The sequence below is a fragment of the Zosterops lateralis genome (assembly GCF_965231275.1).
Source record: "Zosterops lateralis genome assembly, chromosome: 6".
NCBI classification, from domain to species: Eukaryota; Metazoa; Chordata; class Aves; order Passeriformes; family Zosteropidae; genus Zosterops; species Zosterops lateralis.
In genome coordinates, this window is record NC_139761.1 from 17,216,769 (window position 1) to 17,234,532 (window position 17,764).

The 17,764-nt window shown below is 40.8% G+C and overlaps 1 protein-coding gene across 6 annotated transcripts in view; it reads left to right on the plus strand.

Moving 5' to 3' along the window:
• The window catches only part of FOXN3 (forkhead box N3), a 199,328-nt gene that overhangs the window by 115,960 nt on the left and 65,604 nt on the right, over nt 1-17,764 (plus strand). For all 6 annotated transcript variants that reach the window (XM_083864082.1, XM_083864086.1, XM_083864087.1 and 3 more), the window contains one exon: nt 15,205-15,269. In XM_083864082.1, the coding sequence (XP_083720208.1) occupies nt 15,205-15,269 (65 nt within the window). The remainder of the gene's footprint in view (nt 1-15,204; nt 15,270-17,764) is intronic.

Sequence of the window (17,764 nt, forward strand, 5' to 3'; positions counted from 1 at the left end):
AAAATGGAAAACAGTCAGCCCTGCTATTCCCTTGGTAAGAAAAGTAATTGTTCCTTTTTGGCACTACCTGCAAATACAGTCATGAGCTGAAAAGTAGCAGGCTTTCTTAAATCTTCTCTTCGCTTGTTATTCTTCAGGGAACTGTATTCTGGAATATTTCTTAAACACAGACTGTCCTTTCACCACAGCATCTCAGTCCCATCACGTTGATGCGTTCCTTGGCAGGTGCTGTAAGTGATGTGTGCGGGGCGCTCCTCGTTTCCCTGCTTCCTGCTCTGGGGAGCTCTGCCTGTGCCACCCTGTGTGCCCAGCTGGGAGGCTTGGCCCCAGCTTGGCACCCTGCACACTGTCCTCCAGCCTCCACATCACCCACAAACTTGGGGAGCTTCGTGAGCAACAGTGAAGCAATTCTCTGGCTCTGTGAAATCGTGCTGCTCATGCTGTGCACTTTAAAGACAAAATGCTTCCTGCTAATTATTAACAGTTACTCTGTAGGAATAGACTCATTACAGGGGCACTGAACCCTGGCCTGCTGTCCTTTTTGGTACCTGAACAATGCAATAGGGGGGGGACAAAATGGTGAGAGAAACTGGAGTGCTGGCACCAATTAGTCCCAAGATTAGTCCTGAAAGAGGATTGCAATTTCAAGGCCAAAAAGAGAAGGGAGTGGGTAAAAGGATTTGAAATGAGATTATAGGACCTAAAAGCGCCTTTCTTTTGTTAGGGAAATAATTCAGCAGTTTTGCTCGAGCCAGTGAGACAATCCAGTTTAGTGGCTGAAGCAAGAGATGTGTGTCCTGTTGATTTTTAAGGTTCTTTAACGAAGTTGATCCCCAGTTATGTTTGTTACTGCTTCCTGTGAAATCCAAGTGTTTTCAACAAACAAACAAAAACATGGAGGAAAGCTATGACCTCATCAAAAGGCCTGTTGTTTTTCAGGAAGCTTATTTGTATTCTTTAAAAGGGAAGCCAAGAAAAGGAGGCAGATTGAACTCCCTCATTTCCTTTGGGGAAACTTTTTTCCCTGGTGGTTACTATGAAACTGGCACTGGAGTCACCCTTTCACAACCCATGGTACAGATGAATTTCACTGCCAGTTTCTGTTTGTTGGCCTGCTCAAAGATGCAGATCAGGCAGTTCCTACTTCAATTACAAGCACTGTCTCTGGTCAGTGCCATAGTGGTGAACATCACTCTCTTCCTTGGAGAGAGAAGCAGGCACTAAGCTTTGCTGCCCTGTTGAAGAGACCACAATATATACTCATGTAACAGCATAATGGTCTGGGACTGAAGACTGGAGCTCGCTTGGAGACAGCAGGAAGAGAGGTATTCCCTCTTCCTCAGAAGGAGAATTACAAAAGGGGGAATTACCAAAAAGAATTACAGACATTGTGAACTTAATAGGAAATGTTTTGATGCAGTCTGTGCGTGCAAGACTGTGTGAAATAGTGACACTTCTTCTGACATTCCCAAGAAGTGTTTCTCTTGGGTGGCTTAGAGTCAATAGTTGTGTAAGGATCGCAGAGGTGTAATGTATTACCAGCTTTTTTCTTTCCTTAAATTTTCAGTGGAACTTCTTAGTGTAAAACACCTATGCAGGCAGGCTTGAAACTTTTGCTTTCAGTTCACTGTGCCTACAAGTTTAGGGGAAGTTTCTTGTCATTAAGGTATAATGAGTTTGCCATGCTCTTGATTTCCCTTCTGCATTTCACATAAGCCTTTGTTAAAACTATTTTCATAGGCAAGTAATAGAATCATTAAGGTTTGAAAAGACCTCTAAGTTCAATGCTTAAAGCTGTTTTCCACTGTGGCGCTGAGAGATTAGCAAGCATCATCTTGCCACTCAGGCTACTGTAGCCTGAGTAATGGGCAAGATTGTGTTGTTTGGGGAACACACAGAAAATAACCTTTCCTTCAAAAGAAGGGACCCTTTATCTCTAGACAAAGCCACTAAAATAGTGCATCCTGCATATCTTTCTTTGAGCTGAGTTGTCATCTTTGGACTTATGTCAGGGAGCCAAGTATCTCAGTTCCCATCCAGAGCCTTTGTTAAATGCTAAATTTTTGTTCATTTTAGGTTTATTCCGTTATACTTCTCTCACATAATCTAGTGAATCTCACTTGCTGTTTTCTAGCCTTCGCAACATAGTCTAGAGTCCCTCCCAGAACAGAGGGAAAGAGAGACTGAGAGACAAACCTGTCTGCTGAGTTTCCACACAAGTTGATGAAGAAACACAGGCCCTTACCCTGTCCATAGGAATTGTGTAAACAACTTTAATAAGACTTTAGCTGTGAAGTTATCCCATGCTGAGATGCTAAGGGCTGTACAAATGAGCTGTAAAATTTCTGAAACAGACTAAAGGCAATAACAGAACCCAAAACCAGGTTCCGCAGAGGAGCTAATGTGGGGGAGGAGATGGTTTATAAACAGGGATTGATAACAACAACAGAGTGGTAGGTCCTCTTAGGAGTAGGACAGAAAGATGATTTTCAAAAGGGTTAAGAATGGAATGAGATGACAGCAATTTCTGCTGAAGGTATCCAAGGCTGCTTTGCTTTGAGTCATGTTTCTCTATGATCTGAAATTTAGGTGCAGGGATATCTAAAAAGGAGTTGCTCGGGCATGTTCCAGCTGAACTGAGACCTGCAGGTGTATTGGCCACATCCAGCAGAGGCAGCAGTCTGGATGGTTCAGTCCTGCAGACGGCTGAGCTTGCTGCTTTCTGTTCATGTGTATTTACTGTTAGCCCTTTGTGTGTTGGCTGGAAAATTCAGTGTTGTTCTGTACATGACATTATAAAAAATACTTAACTATCAGTGAAACCACCAGCATGAGAATTAACTGGACTAGTTTGACAAAGTAATTTGTTCCATTTTTTCCTTCCCTGATTTGTCAGAATTTACAATTGACACATGAAGAAAATATTTCTGCCTAATTGGTTGCAGTAAACAGATACTTTATAAATTATTGCCTCCTGAATATTTAAAAGGTTGTGTCCTATTCATTTTATGACTGATTAGTATCATTTCACTAGAATAAACAAGCTTGAGTCGTCTGATGTTTGAAAAACACAGTTTGATACTTTCTGTGATTTGCAGCTTTAGAGGGCTCGAATGCTGTCTGGGGACGTCAGGGTGTCACCGTCTCTTTCTAAACACCAGTGTACCATAAGTAATTGTTTCCTGTAATCTAGCTCACTGATTTTCTATAGAGGTGATCCAAGGAACAGCTTTACTCCAGGGATTAATTACACAGGATTAAATAGAGAGAGAGTGCATATACATTCTTGAACATATTTTTGCTGGTTGATATCAATAAGGGTGTTTTACAGCTGCATGGCAGATACCAATTCAACTGAAAGGAGAATTACACAGTATCTCATAGGTAACCATGCCCATCCTTAGCAGCTTCTTTTGGTGCCTCTATAGATTGTGCCCTTCATTAGTGAAATACCTCTAGTTTTGGGGTTGCCCAGCAGCTGATGGACCTCCCAGAACTTCTTGGTTTGTTTAGGAGAGAACCTGTGGTGTTCTTAGCACTGGCTGCTAAACCAGAGCTGTTCAGGAGGGGCCCTGAGGATTGCTGAATTGCCATATTTGGGTTTATTCTGTAACTTTCTTGTGTTTTGTAAAGAAAGACTCTCCCTCTATGGTTTTGTGTTTTGGTGCAAGGTTGCTAACAAACTGTAGAGATACACTGTGCAGAAAAAAGGAACTCTGATATTTGTGACTTTCTGTGATGTTTTTCATGTTCATAATGATTTTTTTCAACCATCACCACATGGAGTCACAGTGGATAAAGCAGAGATGTAAAAACAAGTATATCATTGCAAATGCAATTGCAAAGCTTCACCTTCTTCATGTATTCTTTATTCCTACACCTCTGGTTTCTACTGCAAATCCCCAAGTGAAGAGCAGTGTTAAAGCTTTGTCTTACTGAGTCTATCTAACTTCTGTACAAACAGCTGAGGAGAAGCAGCAGAGGGAAACAGACAACATCATGGATTTCACTGGGGAAGCTGAGATTTGTTGAAATGACAGTGTTTTAAGATGATTTTGGGAAAAGTAATCTCCTTTTTATCGATACAGCTTCATCAGTCATGTGAGAAGTCACTGGCCTAAAGGTAGAAGGGAGACTTCTCACTATAAATTTTGTGATGGTCAGCCTTTCTTTTCCTCACTGAGTTCCTTCATTCTTGTAGGTAATATTGTAACTTGAGAGGATTATTAGAATATTATTAAGTACAATGTTAGTATTCTCAACAGGCTGAATATCTGTTCATAGAAGTAAGGATTAGGGAAAAAGATGCACACTGAATTTTATTTCCCATTACCTGTGGGAGGTTTATTTTTCTGTTAAATGAAAGTGGCTAAAATGAGTCAAAATTAAGTCCTCTGAGTATTTGTCTACAGTTAGGTGTTCAGAATGTATGAAATTCTTTATTTCATAGCTCTGCTTTGAAAATTTTAAGTAGAAGATACTGGAAGTTGAGTGCTGTGGTTATTGCTCCTGTAAAATTAGATAGGAGCTCTTTTGTTCCAGACCAGGGAAGTCCAAATCACACACACTTCCCAGCCATAGTTCAGTGGTGTTCTTTATTTTGGCAGAGGCTATAGAGAAGGAAGAGTCTTCTGCAGTGTATCTGTGAGATCTCATCTGCTCTGCTCCTTGAATTTGAGGCCTTGTTAAGTTGCATAGTTCTCAAGAATAAGTGGAAAATTTTCAGCTTCTCCTGACTGGATTGAGCTGATAGGATAGAATTTGGTCAAACTTGTGCCATTTGCTTTAGATTTCTTGTAAAGTGGAGGGCATATTAGAATTTGGCTTTTGATTTCCTCTGCAGCCAACCTGAAACACTTGGGATACCTTTAGGAGAAAAGCTGAGCTATTGTAGATGAGGGTAATGTCAGTCAGTGAGGAGCCCTGACCGCAGCAGTGTGGGTTGTCAGCAGGTGCCCAGAGCTCAGAGGGGTGTCTGGGGGCTGGTCCTGCTCTGCCACTCTTTACTGGGTGTTTTTGGAGGTTCCTTGTTACCTCTGTGTGTGTTTTCCTTTCTCCAAATGGAAATGATTTCTCTATAGCTCTGTGGGTGGGAGAATTGATATAGGTGGTGTCTCTACAATACTTCTGAATGCAAAAAATGCTCTATACTCTTTTCTCTCTTTTGTTGAGTCTGTCAACCCAGACCCCAAAGTGAAACAGCCCATTGTTGCATGCTGTAGGGTGTTTTGTGTGTGTATTGGCATGTCTCTCCCCATCACTAAAATACAGCTCTCAGTTCTTCAAAAGGAAGAATCTTGGGAATATGAATGAGTGAAAACTGAGACATTTTGATAGTAAATTTTTTATGCCTTAACAGTTTATTTCTAAAAATACATCTCTAAGGATAACACATTATTTATGCATTAAACTTTTGTGTTGGTGATAGCATCCACAAACTATCTGTCATTTATATTTTGAGCACCTTGCATGCTGTGCAGTATGGTCCTCAGGTTCAGATCTTCTGGCCATAAGGGTGTTACCATGGATGTAGTACTCATGTAGTAGATATGCATGAAGAGGTAAAATTCAGATGATGAAATAGGTATTTGGGGCTTTTCAAATATGTGAATACTTCTGTTTTGGTGCTGCTGTTGTTGTCATCATCATCGTCATATTTTCTGCTTTTACATAACTTTCTGACGTGTACATCAAACACTTTTGTGTGTGGCCCAGTGAATACAAATCTCTGCAGCCTCCTCTGTGGCAGTGTTGCAGATCCTATAAGCACATTAACCTTCCCAGGGAAAAGTACCCTTAGCATCTGGGAGAGGTTAAATGTTCCAGGGGAGAGGTTAAACATTCGTTTGTCCTCTGCTGCTGTAATTCCAGAAGCCAGATTAGTTCTGAATCATCTGAGCCACATTCATTCAAGATTAATGAGAAAGACCAAGTATGGAAAATTTCAGCTGGTAAGTGCCTTGGCTTTGAGCAAGTGGTGGAGGGGGAGTTCATACTGGCAGCAGCCTGTGGGTCATGCTTAGTTTTAAGTTCCCTTAGTTCTTAAATTGTTTGAAATGGGGGATGACACCATTCCAGATAAACAAGAATTTCAATAAGCAATATGAAGCAGTTCACGGAGCGCACACACACACCCCCCCCATAAGGCCTTGCTTCCCTTTTTCCCATCTATTTCAGTTTCATTTGAGATCAGATTTTCCCTTTTGCATATGCACGTTTATAACTTCATGCATGTTCTTTAACATTGGTGTCTTTCAAACAGACAAGTGGTGTGTTCTCAGGAATGGGTGAGGAGCCATTCCAGCGGAGGCGCGCCTACCGTCACTCGCAAGTCTGATTGACTGACAGGCCATGGTTAAGCCGTGGTCAGAGATGTGAGTGGTAGCCTCATGTAGGAAATATTTCTGAAATCCAGGCAGGTCTATCAGCAAAGCTGTCCGAAATTCTGCAAGATAATAAATGGAGAATTCAGGACAAGAGTAACAGAAGTCAATTGTGTCACCTTGGGCTTTTAAAAAAATGAATTGGTTTTGATTTGGGAGACTCCTTCTTTTAGAAGAACATTACAGTGTTGTGCCTGCTTGCTTAACAGCTCTGCTGTTCCACTGCAGTTCAGTTGCTCAGGTGGTCAAGTGTGGATGTTCTCTAGAGCCTTGTCTGTACTGTAGCATTAACTATCTGAGCAGATTCCTTACATTAAGTTTAAAGTGAAGGTGGGCCTTAGGTGTAGACAATTTCTAGGACTCATTTGTTTTTCAGAACCTGAGATTTAAGAATTTTTTTCTCTTCCAGTGCAATTTTAAGCAAGTGAAACCAAACCAGAAATGAGCCTCTTTTTTCCTATCACTTGTTTTGCAGCAAATGGAAGCAGAAAACTGAAATGCTCCATTTCTGATTTCATAAAATAGAGGAGAATCAAACTTCTCTGTGTTGGTCAGATCAGTGTTTGATGCTGCTATAGCTGAAAAGAGGCCACAGTCCTCTGTAGTCTCAGAGGTCAGTGGCTGTCTGTAAATGGAATATTCTGTTCATCTGGGCTTCAGAGCACTGGCTTGTGGTTCCTGTTTGACCTGGCACAGGCACGCTCTGTAGCACAGGAGCAAGTTTAGGTAGCTCCAAAATTTCCCCTGCCTGACAACTACCAGTTATTCATCCAGTAATAGTCTAGGAACCATTTACTAGCAGTTGTGAAATAAGGAGAAACACAGCACTATAGCAAGTGAAGTAACCTTGTATTTTTCCTTACTTGGAAATAAGGGAAGTGGGAACAAATAATGCTGTGCTCTAGAAATGAGCTGTGTTGGTCCCTCCTTAAGTACATGCACTTCAAAGGACTATTCCCTCACCTATTGTGTTGTTACTTAACAATTCTTTATTCCTTCCAGAGATATATAGTCTGTGTCAGTAAGCCTGTTTTTAGTACAAAAGAAGAAAAATAATACTCAGACGGAAAGGATGAAATTACTTGCCTGGAGTCACTGTGTGATTTCAGTGGTGGTGGAGGCAGAATTAGAACTGGAGACTGATAGGCAGCCTCTCCCAATTCCCAATGGAGACAAATATTTTTTAATTAAAAGTAACATGGGACAGTTGCCTCACCATGAATTTTCAAATATATCTAGACTTTGTCCTGTTTCAGTATTCAGCCTAGAATTATCTTGTGTTCACAAAATACAGGTTAAAATATTTAAACACAGATTAATGAAAGATTTTCGTTTTGCACCATGAGGCTGGTGTACCTCAAACAGCCATCTCTCTTGAAACAACTACCCTCTAGAAATAATCTAGATATTTTCATTTATTTAAACAAACCTTATGTTGTTGTCCATAAATATATAGTATTCAGCTCTCAGCAAAGACCACCATCCTGGCCGAAGGCTGGAGAGTCTCACATAGGGGAGAACAAGGCTTCATGCATCACACCAGCAAGTGAGAGGGGCATTTTTAGCACCACAGCAGTCATTGATGGGCTCCAAAGGACACAGTCATGTTTTTCTTGAAATTAGGAATTACTGGTTTTTTATCCCTGATTCCAGAAATCTGAGAAGTTTTCTTTTAACTTTTTTTTAATCTGCCCCCCCACCTTCCCCTGCCATTTTCTTGCTTAATTACTTAAGTGAAGACTGTGGCAGGAGTATGGCTTTGGGTATTTTGAAAACATAAAGATTTGACTTGACTTTTCACTTCATCCTTCAAAAAGCATTAAGTTTTATTTTCAGGCATTTTGTTCATGAGTGGCTTTCATGAGAAACTTTTCTTTAGTCTTTAATGAAATTTAGATGTAATCCCTCTGGCAGTTACATCGTATAGAAAACTCATTCAGAGTTCGCAAGGGATCAGAATTTTATTGTTCACTTGGAAATGTGTTAGACACCCTAGAGAAACCAGGAAAGACTCTATCTAGGAGCTTAAAGTCTCGATCTCACATGTTGCAGTAAGTGAGAGATACCGAGAGACAGTAAAAGAGGGAATTGCAGAGAGAAGAGAAGCATTGCCAGAATATTAGATTAGCAGTCATAAATTAAAAATCTGTATTGTGAATTCATAAATCTCTTTAACAGTAATGTTTTGGCAGTTATGGAAAATTCGAGAAGATGGAGTAATGGGTTGATATATTTAAAATCTCTCAAGTATTAATTAGTTTTCATTGAAGTCAGGAAATACCTTATCACCAGCCTTCGAGATTTTTGTAATGTATTGTCATTGGCCCAGGTTAGTAGAGGTTTTTTTGCTTTGCTTGGAGAGGAAGCTTGCTTGTTTTGTTACTGGGTGATGGCTAATTGTGATATTAACTGCCAGCAAAAGCTGCTGGCAAGGATTAGACTTTTTCTTTTCCTCATTACCAAAACACAAATATTACAAACCCAGCAGTATATGAATACTTCTGTTTTGCTCAAAAGGTATAATGACAGTGATCAATTCGTTAAAACAACTATGGTTTTATACCCAGATGGAGAGAATTAGACCCTCTTTGCAGTGCAGTAGTGTTGTTCACCCCCATGCAGTAATGGCACTAAAATTGAGTGTAGAAAAGGAAGCTAATACAACAGTGGTTATGAGGTCCCTGATACAAGCAGTGAAGAGCTGACAAGTGTTAGAAGAATCACCATTTAGAAAGAGCTGCTGTGTGTCTTGTGTTCACTGTAAAAGCTCGTGGCAGTGTGGTTTGGGCCAAGTGACCTCCTCCTGTGCCATTGAACAGCCACTCTGCAGATGACGTCAGCACAGGAGCCAAGAAGGCTGCTCACCGCTCTAGTTGGGAACATTTCCCATGCCTTACACAGGGTGATGGTCCTAAGGAAGTACTGTTTATCTTCCAGCATCAAGGAATGCTGTATTCCCACAAAAACATACTTAACCTTTTTTCCTCGGTTACAGCAGCATCCTAAATTTACTTCTTAAATAATGGTAAAAACTGAAGTCTTCCAACTTAGTTGGACAACCATTTATATACCTTATAGTAGGAGTCTGCACCCTGCTGGCATCGGGAGCTGAATGTGCTTGTCAGGAGCATCATTCCCTGCTTCCTCTAGATACAGGGTTTAATGGGCTCCATCCAGAGCAGGCACCTACAGCTATTGTTGTCAGCAACTTGAACATAAGACTAACTGTGATTGAGTTACTTCTCAGAAACTTTTGGAGGTGGGTTTCTGTGCCTGCAAGATGCTTCATTGGTTGTTTTTTTGACAAAATCATTTATTGTTTTTAGGTTTGGTGTTCTTGACATTTCCTTCAGTTGAGTCTTTGTCAGAGGTGTTGGTGAGACTTGACAGAGAAGTGTTTTGCACTGTGGATTGTTGGTAATGGAATACTTACGGCATGGGTACAGCAGCAGTGCCGTCTTTCCCTTCACCTGGCAGTGGCAGCTTCTGTTCCCAGGAATTTTCGGTTATATAGCTGCCCTCAGAGCTGGTATTCCCCTCAGGGCAGAGGGGGGTAGTTGCAGTGTATTAGGTCAAGCTGGATGTAGAGGCACTTCAGTCAATCATCTTTTCTTGTTCCCATCATTTTTGCCACTGGTAGGGGCTGGAGGGGACGTCCTCTGTTTCCTTGCTGCCAGTTTGTGGTCTAGCAGCTATTTGCTTACTGCAGACTGTTGGGTATTTTGTGTGCAACAGCTCGTTAGCTTACAGCTAACACTTTTCATATTTCTGCCCTTTACTGAGCTGTAGTCTAGGCTTTCCTGAAAGCCAGGGTGTACTTTGGCACCAGCCATACCCCAGCAGTCAATTCCACCTCCTCTTGGCCATGGTGGGCTAAGGGGGATGTGTGTGTGAAGCAGTTTCCCTTCCTCTCCACTGAGCTGTCCTTCATTGGGCTAATAAGTGTCAGCTTCAAAGACCTTTGAAATGTGTGTTCACTGGCTGGTGTTGGCTTGTATGTTTGTTTTCCCCTCTTTCTGTGTCTTCCTGCTTTACCATCACTCTGTGGACATATTTGGTAACATAGTCATTGGCCGGTATTTATTGCCCGGCTTCTGTGTTTTCATAATCCCTTAATTGTTGTGTGTAGTCCCACACAATTGAATTTGGTTTGAAATTTTAGTTGTTTGGGTTTTTAAAATCTATTAATCAAGCCTTTCTGACAAAGAGGCCTGTGAGAGCTTTTGGCATAGTTGTGAAATACGGCAACTGTGCAAGAGAATTCTTACTCTGGCTTTTTTTAGTGCCTGGCTTTAAGACTGCAGTCTTCTTGCTCTAATGTGAATTCCAGAAGACAAAAAAATTGTTTCCTTTTTTAAGTTTCTTGAAGCCTATGCACCTTTTGAAGATTTTTATAAATGTCCACCATACATTTTGATAGAAATAATTAATTAGGGGGCTCACACACATTATTGTTTCTTTATGCCCTGGGAGCTCCTGGTTGGGCTGGCCAGCTGCCATGAACCCTCACTGGCTGGACAGTCTTCATACTGGCCTGGTTTCCAGCAGAAACAGCATTCAAATCAACACATTCCTGTAGATTGTTTTAGATTTCAGCAAAGTAACATTTTCCTATGAAAAAGCCTTTCCTCAGAAAAATCCCTGCAGTCAAGAATCTTCCCATGCCTGGGGGCCAGTGGCACAACAAAGTTTCCTGCTGGCTGTGTCTTCAGAGAAAGAGCAGTTCATCGCTTGCCTTGAGTGGAAATCAAGTCTCGCTTGCCATTAAAAATTGCTGGGCACATCCATGGGAAAGGTGGGCTTTGATCAGAGGTGGCTCCCAGTTCCTCAGGGGTTAAACACCATCCTCCATCAGTTCTCTCAGATGCAGGTTCAGCAGGCTGTGAATACTTCATTTGCTCACTGTGATGACACACAGATGCCACAGTGCCAATGACTGTGGTTTGGAGAGAGGTGAATCATGCACTGGATGCCTCTGAACTTGTACCCCTGGATCCTGTTTTATGCATTTGTTACAAATACTGTTGCAGCCTGGATATCCTGTTGGCTTAATGTATGCTTCAAACGATACTATTTTCTGAAAATTAAACCAATGGTCCTTGGCAGGTAACTGTTGATGTTTCATGTGTGGTCTAATTAATAAGCTGTAAGAATTGTTCTTTCAACATGTTTGCTTGAAATCTCAGCTTATTCTGGTTGATCAAGGTCCATCTTCCATCCACCCCTGCAAGCGCCCTGAGCTCATTTGCTTCTCAGAGTTAGGCCAGTCCAAACATGTCCAAAGCAAAAATGTATTAGGCTCCAAGTTTCTTCATAATGAGGTAAGAGTTCAAACCACTTACTTCTTTTCTTCCAAGAGATACTACTTTAGTCAGTGTGCCATCAATAATGCTAATGGCATAAATATTAATTTTATATCAGGTATTGATTACAAAAGAATATCGTAGACCCAGATTCTGCATTTCTGTTTTGCCTAAATGCAGAATATGCTCTTACCTTTGTAGGAGAACTAGCCATTCTTTTCTTGTAGCATACAGTCTACTGTGAAGAAACAACTTGTTTGAAAAAATGCCTGAGATGGACCAAATGTTTTGGGTTTTTATTGATGGTCTTTAGAAGAATGAACTTCTTCAAATGGTTTCTTAATCTGGAACAGAGACGAAGCAGCTTTTGAATGCTTTAAAGTGAGAGATAGTTCAACTCTGTCAGTTCAACTCTGTCGTTCATCAACTTGAAATATGTTTTAATAATTAATACCCTCTGAGACTTCACATACAAAAGTTGGGGAACAGAAAAAAAATTACCCAATGCAGATCAGACTTAGGTAAACTTCTGCAAAGCCCTGCAAACACAAAAGTTTTTTGTTTTGAAAGGCTTGACGGTCGCTGCAGTACATTATTTACATGCTTTAATTCTTTAGCTTCCTTCTCTGGGAAGACACAGTTCATTTTCTCAGTTCATGTGGGTTTGTGCTGAATCAGATGGAGATTTTTATGAGAGCCCTGGGCCTTTTTTCAAGTTGGAAAATAAGATAAATCACTATGGCGTTGTTTTTCTAGTGGAGACATTTTGTCTGTTCAAATATATATGCTTTTCCCACTCCTTTCTTTAACCCTCTTCCACCCACTTATGACAGCCTAGGAGTGAATTTCTTTTGCAGTGTCATTTCAGAATTTCACTCCTTTTTTTTTCTCTTGGGCTTTTGAAAGGCATATAGTTGCCATACTGTGATTTCTGATTGGCAAATCTCTACAGTATCAAGACCCTGCTGTGGTTTTCCATCCAGCCTGATGGGTCCTGTTTCAGAGATTATGCAGGACTCTGATGCACTGTAACATATGATAAAGGTGGGAATCCTACAGGAGTGTGAATGCCCTCAACAGCTCTTGACCTTCCTAGGAGTTGAGGAGCTACACTGAAGAGCAGGTGCTTACTATAAGGAATGCAAACAATTGGTTGCATTAAGCATTATGAAGTGAGAGTGTGTTCAGACAAGTGTGTGCCCCATGCCCTCCAGCACTTAGAATGTAGACCTACTTTACTTCTTTTTGGTCGCTTTGTTTGCTCTCTCTCTCAATTCCTCTTTTTGTTCAGGAATACTGATGGGTTTTATTACTCACATAATTGGTTTGGATTTATACACAGTCCTTATTTTAACATGGTGATTTTTTTATATATTAGCGCAATACTATCTGCAGAACAATTGTGGAAGAGTGGTTTTCTTCTATATGGCATTTTAGCAGAACTTTGCTAATGCTGTCAATGTAATAGCACGAGTTTTCAATTTTTTGCATTGTCAACTCAAGAGGAGACAAAAGTGACTGAGTAGAAATGGATTTTAGGGCTTTGTGCGCATTTTGCATCCACAGAGGAAGGATTAGCTCCTTAAAAATGCCAAGTGCCTTAGAGCAGTCTTAGTGAAGGGCAGTTATTTGGGCATGGGGCAATTATTTATATATTGGTAGCATAGTTTCATGATGCTAATTTCAGTAAAAGTGTAGAATATTAGAACACCTCTGATTGTCTTCAAGCTGTAGAGAATTTTGAAACCTGTTTGCTGACTACAGGAAAGACTCTGTGGCAGCCTGTCTCTACCACCTGCCTAGAGAATGCTGCAACAAATAGTTACTTCCCCAGGTACTGTGGTTTTAAAATACTTGCTGGATCCCATCAGGGAAATCCTACAGGCAGTGTCTCCTGCCCAGGATTGCCCACGTCGCAGGAGTGGGAGTGGGGGTGATATTTCTGCTCTGGGCAGCACAACCTGCAGTCATGGAGAGGATGAGCTGTGCCATAGGGGAGGGAGGGGTGCACCTGGACTGCAGGCAGCAGCGCTGTTAGGAAAAGAGATAGAGGTTTTTAACACCAGCAACAAATTAAACTTCAAACAAGCCATTCCCCCTTCCTTCACTCCTTCTGGTAAAGGAGGGACAAGAGCGGACACTGTGGGTTGAGATAACAATGTACTGAAAGGAAAAAGCAATAGAATAAGAAATGCACAATAATAGCAACAATATTAATACCAGAAGTATACCAAGAGAAGAAGACATTTTATCCACAATAAAAGATATTTACTACGGGAAACAAAAACAAGATGGTGGACAGTCCTTGTAGGTTGTATCCATGTGGCTTCCCCAGACAAAGGCAATATGGTGATTGTTCCTTTGGTAGTTGAGAACCCAGGCAAGATGGTGGGGGGGCTCCTGTAGATAGCATTTTCTGCCCCCCAGCCCAAAACAACTGAAAACAGTGACAAGCAAACCTCCCAAAACCTAGGTCTTCTGAGTCAGGTTGTGCTGCTGCTCCACTGGGTTCATTTCCTCTTAGGTGCCTGTACCACCATTTCTATGGCTCTGATGTGCTGGAGGTCAGCTCCAGGGTTGCTGCAGCTTTCCAGCCATTCATCTGTGCTCCTTTGAGCTTGGTTTGGCTGGACTCCTTTCAGCTTCACTCAATGGACTCAGCTGGGTTGGGGTCACCACCCACCTCTCCTTTCTCGCCATCGGCCTTCATGCTAGCCCTGTCTGTTCAGCGCTACTGTGGATTCACATTTTTGCCACTTCTTTTCATCCTCATGTCTCATAACTGTTTCAGCAAAAACAGGAGGGAGACCAATGGTTGTGGCAGGGACCGAGTCCTCAGGCTGATCCCAACACATTCTCACTGTGGAGGCAAAATGGTGCACTTCCAGTGGGGTACTTGGCTTTTCCTCCCAGACCATGCCCTCAGTGGTCATGCGGGGGGTGTAGAATAACAGCTTGGCCCCGTCACCTCCTGCAGCCAGGGCAGGAGCAGGGTTGCCTCGCCTCAGTCCTCTCACCAGGAGATGGGGGGGTAGGCAGCTGTGTGCCAGGGGCTGGAGCGTGGGAACTGCCCGGTGTCAGGCCAGGGCTGTCCTGGGCAGACACATTAGCTGGGGAAGCATGTTGCCACAGCTGAGTGAAAGCCGTAAAACATTAGAGTTTTTACCAGGTATGTTTGGAAAAGGTAATGTGTTTGGTTGTACTGAGAATTTAGTAAATAATTTTGACGTTGTTTTGAGGTTTTTTATTATTTATTCGAAATTGCTTTTTTCTCTCTTCCTCCAAGAGAGTGTGGGTGTGTGCTCTGCTAAGGAGGTTTTTCCTCATGAAGAAAATGTCAATCTTGAATCAAATGAACCTATTTTTAACATGAAATTTTAGACCCTTGCTTGAAGGCAAAAGTGTCAGGATGTTACGTTCGCTTTAGAACAAAACATAATTTATGCAAATAGTAACTTATAATTGCAACTTACAATGCAAATGTGATTTTCTTTACACTTGTTTCTTATTCCCTTTAGCACATCAGGTCCACCCATTTGGCCAGGAAGCACCTTTTTCAAGAGAAATGGAGCCCTTCTACAAGGTAGGTGATAGATACTATATCCTGGAGTACCCGTTCTACTTGAGGAATAACTTCTGCAAATTGCACAGCTTTTTTGATTCTCACCTGGCAAGAAAATAACCAAATGTTTTTTTGTTTCCTTTACCCTTTCTCCTTTATTGCGCATCTGGTGCCTTGAAAATGACGGTTTACCACGTACAGTGAGTGTAGTCTGCGAAAGTTGCTGCTTTTTTTCTTTCCTCAGATCATTAAATTGCTTGTTGTAATATATGGTGAAGGGTGGCTTTTTGGTTTTTTCCCTTTGTGTGAATAAAGAGTGCCCAGAAGGAAATGTTCCAGGAACACTGCTTTTAGCTCTGTGGATGAAACACAGAAGGTTGTTCTTTAAGAGAGATCCTTTTCTTTACTCCTTAATTGTACTGATAGCAAAAGGTACCAGAAGGTTGGTAGCCATGATGTAGTGGGGAAAACAATGTCAGTGTGTTTGTCTCAAGAAAGCTACCATGTTTAATACTACTTAAATTCATAGAGGAGTGTTAAATACCTAATTTCCATTGTATGGACAGTATATATGGAAGCTATATGACTGCAGTTTAGATAGCTGAAAATTTTCAGTCTACCTTACCAGACTTCTTAAAATAGTTTTTCACTGCTGTGTCTGTTTATATTTCTGCCACTGAGTACATCACTCATGAAGAAGGTGTCTTAGAAGCAGAAGGCTGTGTCCCCAGATCACGAGTGTTTCCCTATGGTGCAAAGTAACTTACACCACTGAGGATCATTTTATGGTCTTTGCAAGGATTTATCCATAAATTGTCTGTTTTCTCTTCATTCTCCTGGTGCCAAGATTTTTCTGGTCTTTCTTCTGACAGAAAATGCTATATAGTGTTCTCAGGAACATTTATCCAAATCACCTACGATGGAGCTTTACTCACAACGAGACACACAAGCAAATAATTCATTGTCAGACAGCATTACCTTCTTCTCAGCTAAGTAATCCAGCACCTGAGGTTTACCTGAGAATATTTTTCAAGTTAATTCCTTGCACGTACCTAAGAATTTGCATAACTATTTAATATCTATGCTGAGATTTGTTCAAGTGAATTTTAAATACACTGAAGCATTCAGGTTATTTCTTAGCACTAGGAGATGGTATAAATTGTAGAGTTTAGCTGCTTTTGGCTTGTCTGATCTGATAGATCTGCTACCTTTACAGTCCTTCCTAATGAAAAGAATTAGATTTTAAATATTTTTCGTAAATAAAAAGAACTACTGTGAAATAGCTTGATTTATTTCACTTTTTCAACAGTATTTGCACATATGTCGTCTTCGTAATCTAAGTTGATAAAATGTAAACTTGCTCTGTCAAGTCTGTATGGCAGAAATGTTTTTGCCTTTTCTTAAGATGCAAGATAGCAGGAATTAATAACAGCTGTTTCTGTAGTCTTCCCTATCTCAGTTGTTGCTTAAAGCCTTCTCACAATGAAGAAGAATACACTGTTCTCTACCTTTTTCTCCTCTGCACTCTTCTGCCTTCCATATTGGGGTGGAAAATCTAAAAGGCCAAAACTTTTCAACATATTAAAGAAATAGAGAAAAGAGATAACTGCCTTTTCCAGCGAGTAACAAAGCCTAGCATTCTGCGTTCTGAGCTGGCATCCTGCATTGCCATTTCAAGTGGAAAACACAGCCCATTAGGGCTGTGATATGCATGATGCAACTGAGATTGGAAGGATGAGAGTATGAAGAAAAACCTCATTAAAGCAATCTTTAAACACTTCTTGGTTATAATTTTAAAGCAAGAAGATAAATCAATAAAGCCTTCCTCTCTGTCTTTTAGCTTTCATTTCTGTCTTTGGATTTTTCCCTACAATAGGCTCTTTAATATACAGGCTTTAGCAGGTTGCATGGAAATAGTGCATCCACCACTTTGCTGCTTCTGAGCATCTTTTTCCAGAAGACCCGTGTAGAGAAATGGTAGCAATGCAGGGAGGTGTGAGATGAGGTGTAGATGGTTGTCAGTACCCATGTTACATGACCATCTCAAGTCTTTTCCAGTGCTTATAATCTGCTTAATGCAAAGACGAGAATGAAAAATTGACTCAATTATTGGTTTCAAGTTATAGTACTGCCTTTTGATTGGCCAAAGTGTGGTAACAAAGGGATTTTAAGCTATTTTTATTTGATAATTGTTCTACTATGTTTGAAAAGAATGTTCGCTGTGTTATAGACAATAATACAGAATAATTCTGTAATTATAGTAAATGTGGTATTCACGTGCACTTGTCACACCTCATTTCTTCTGAGTTAAGAAAAATGTACTTTTTCTGGTCTGAGGAATGAAGACAAAAATTCCACAATGTGAGTAGTGCTTTCTTTAGCCAAGAAGACTTGTAGATGCTCCTGGTTTCCATTCATTTTATAACAGAATTATTTGGCAAAATAATCTTAACCATTGTAAAGAGTTTAACATATTTCTTCTGAGAAAGTGACTGAGAAAACAGTTATCTCTGTAC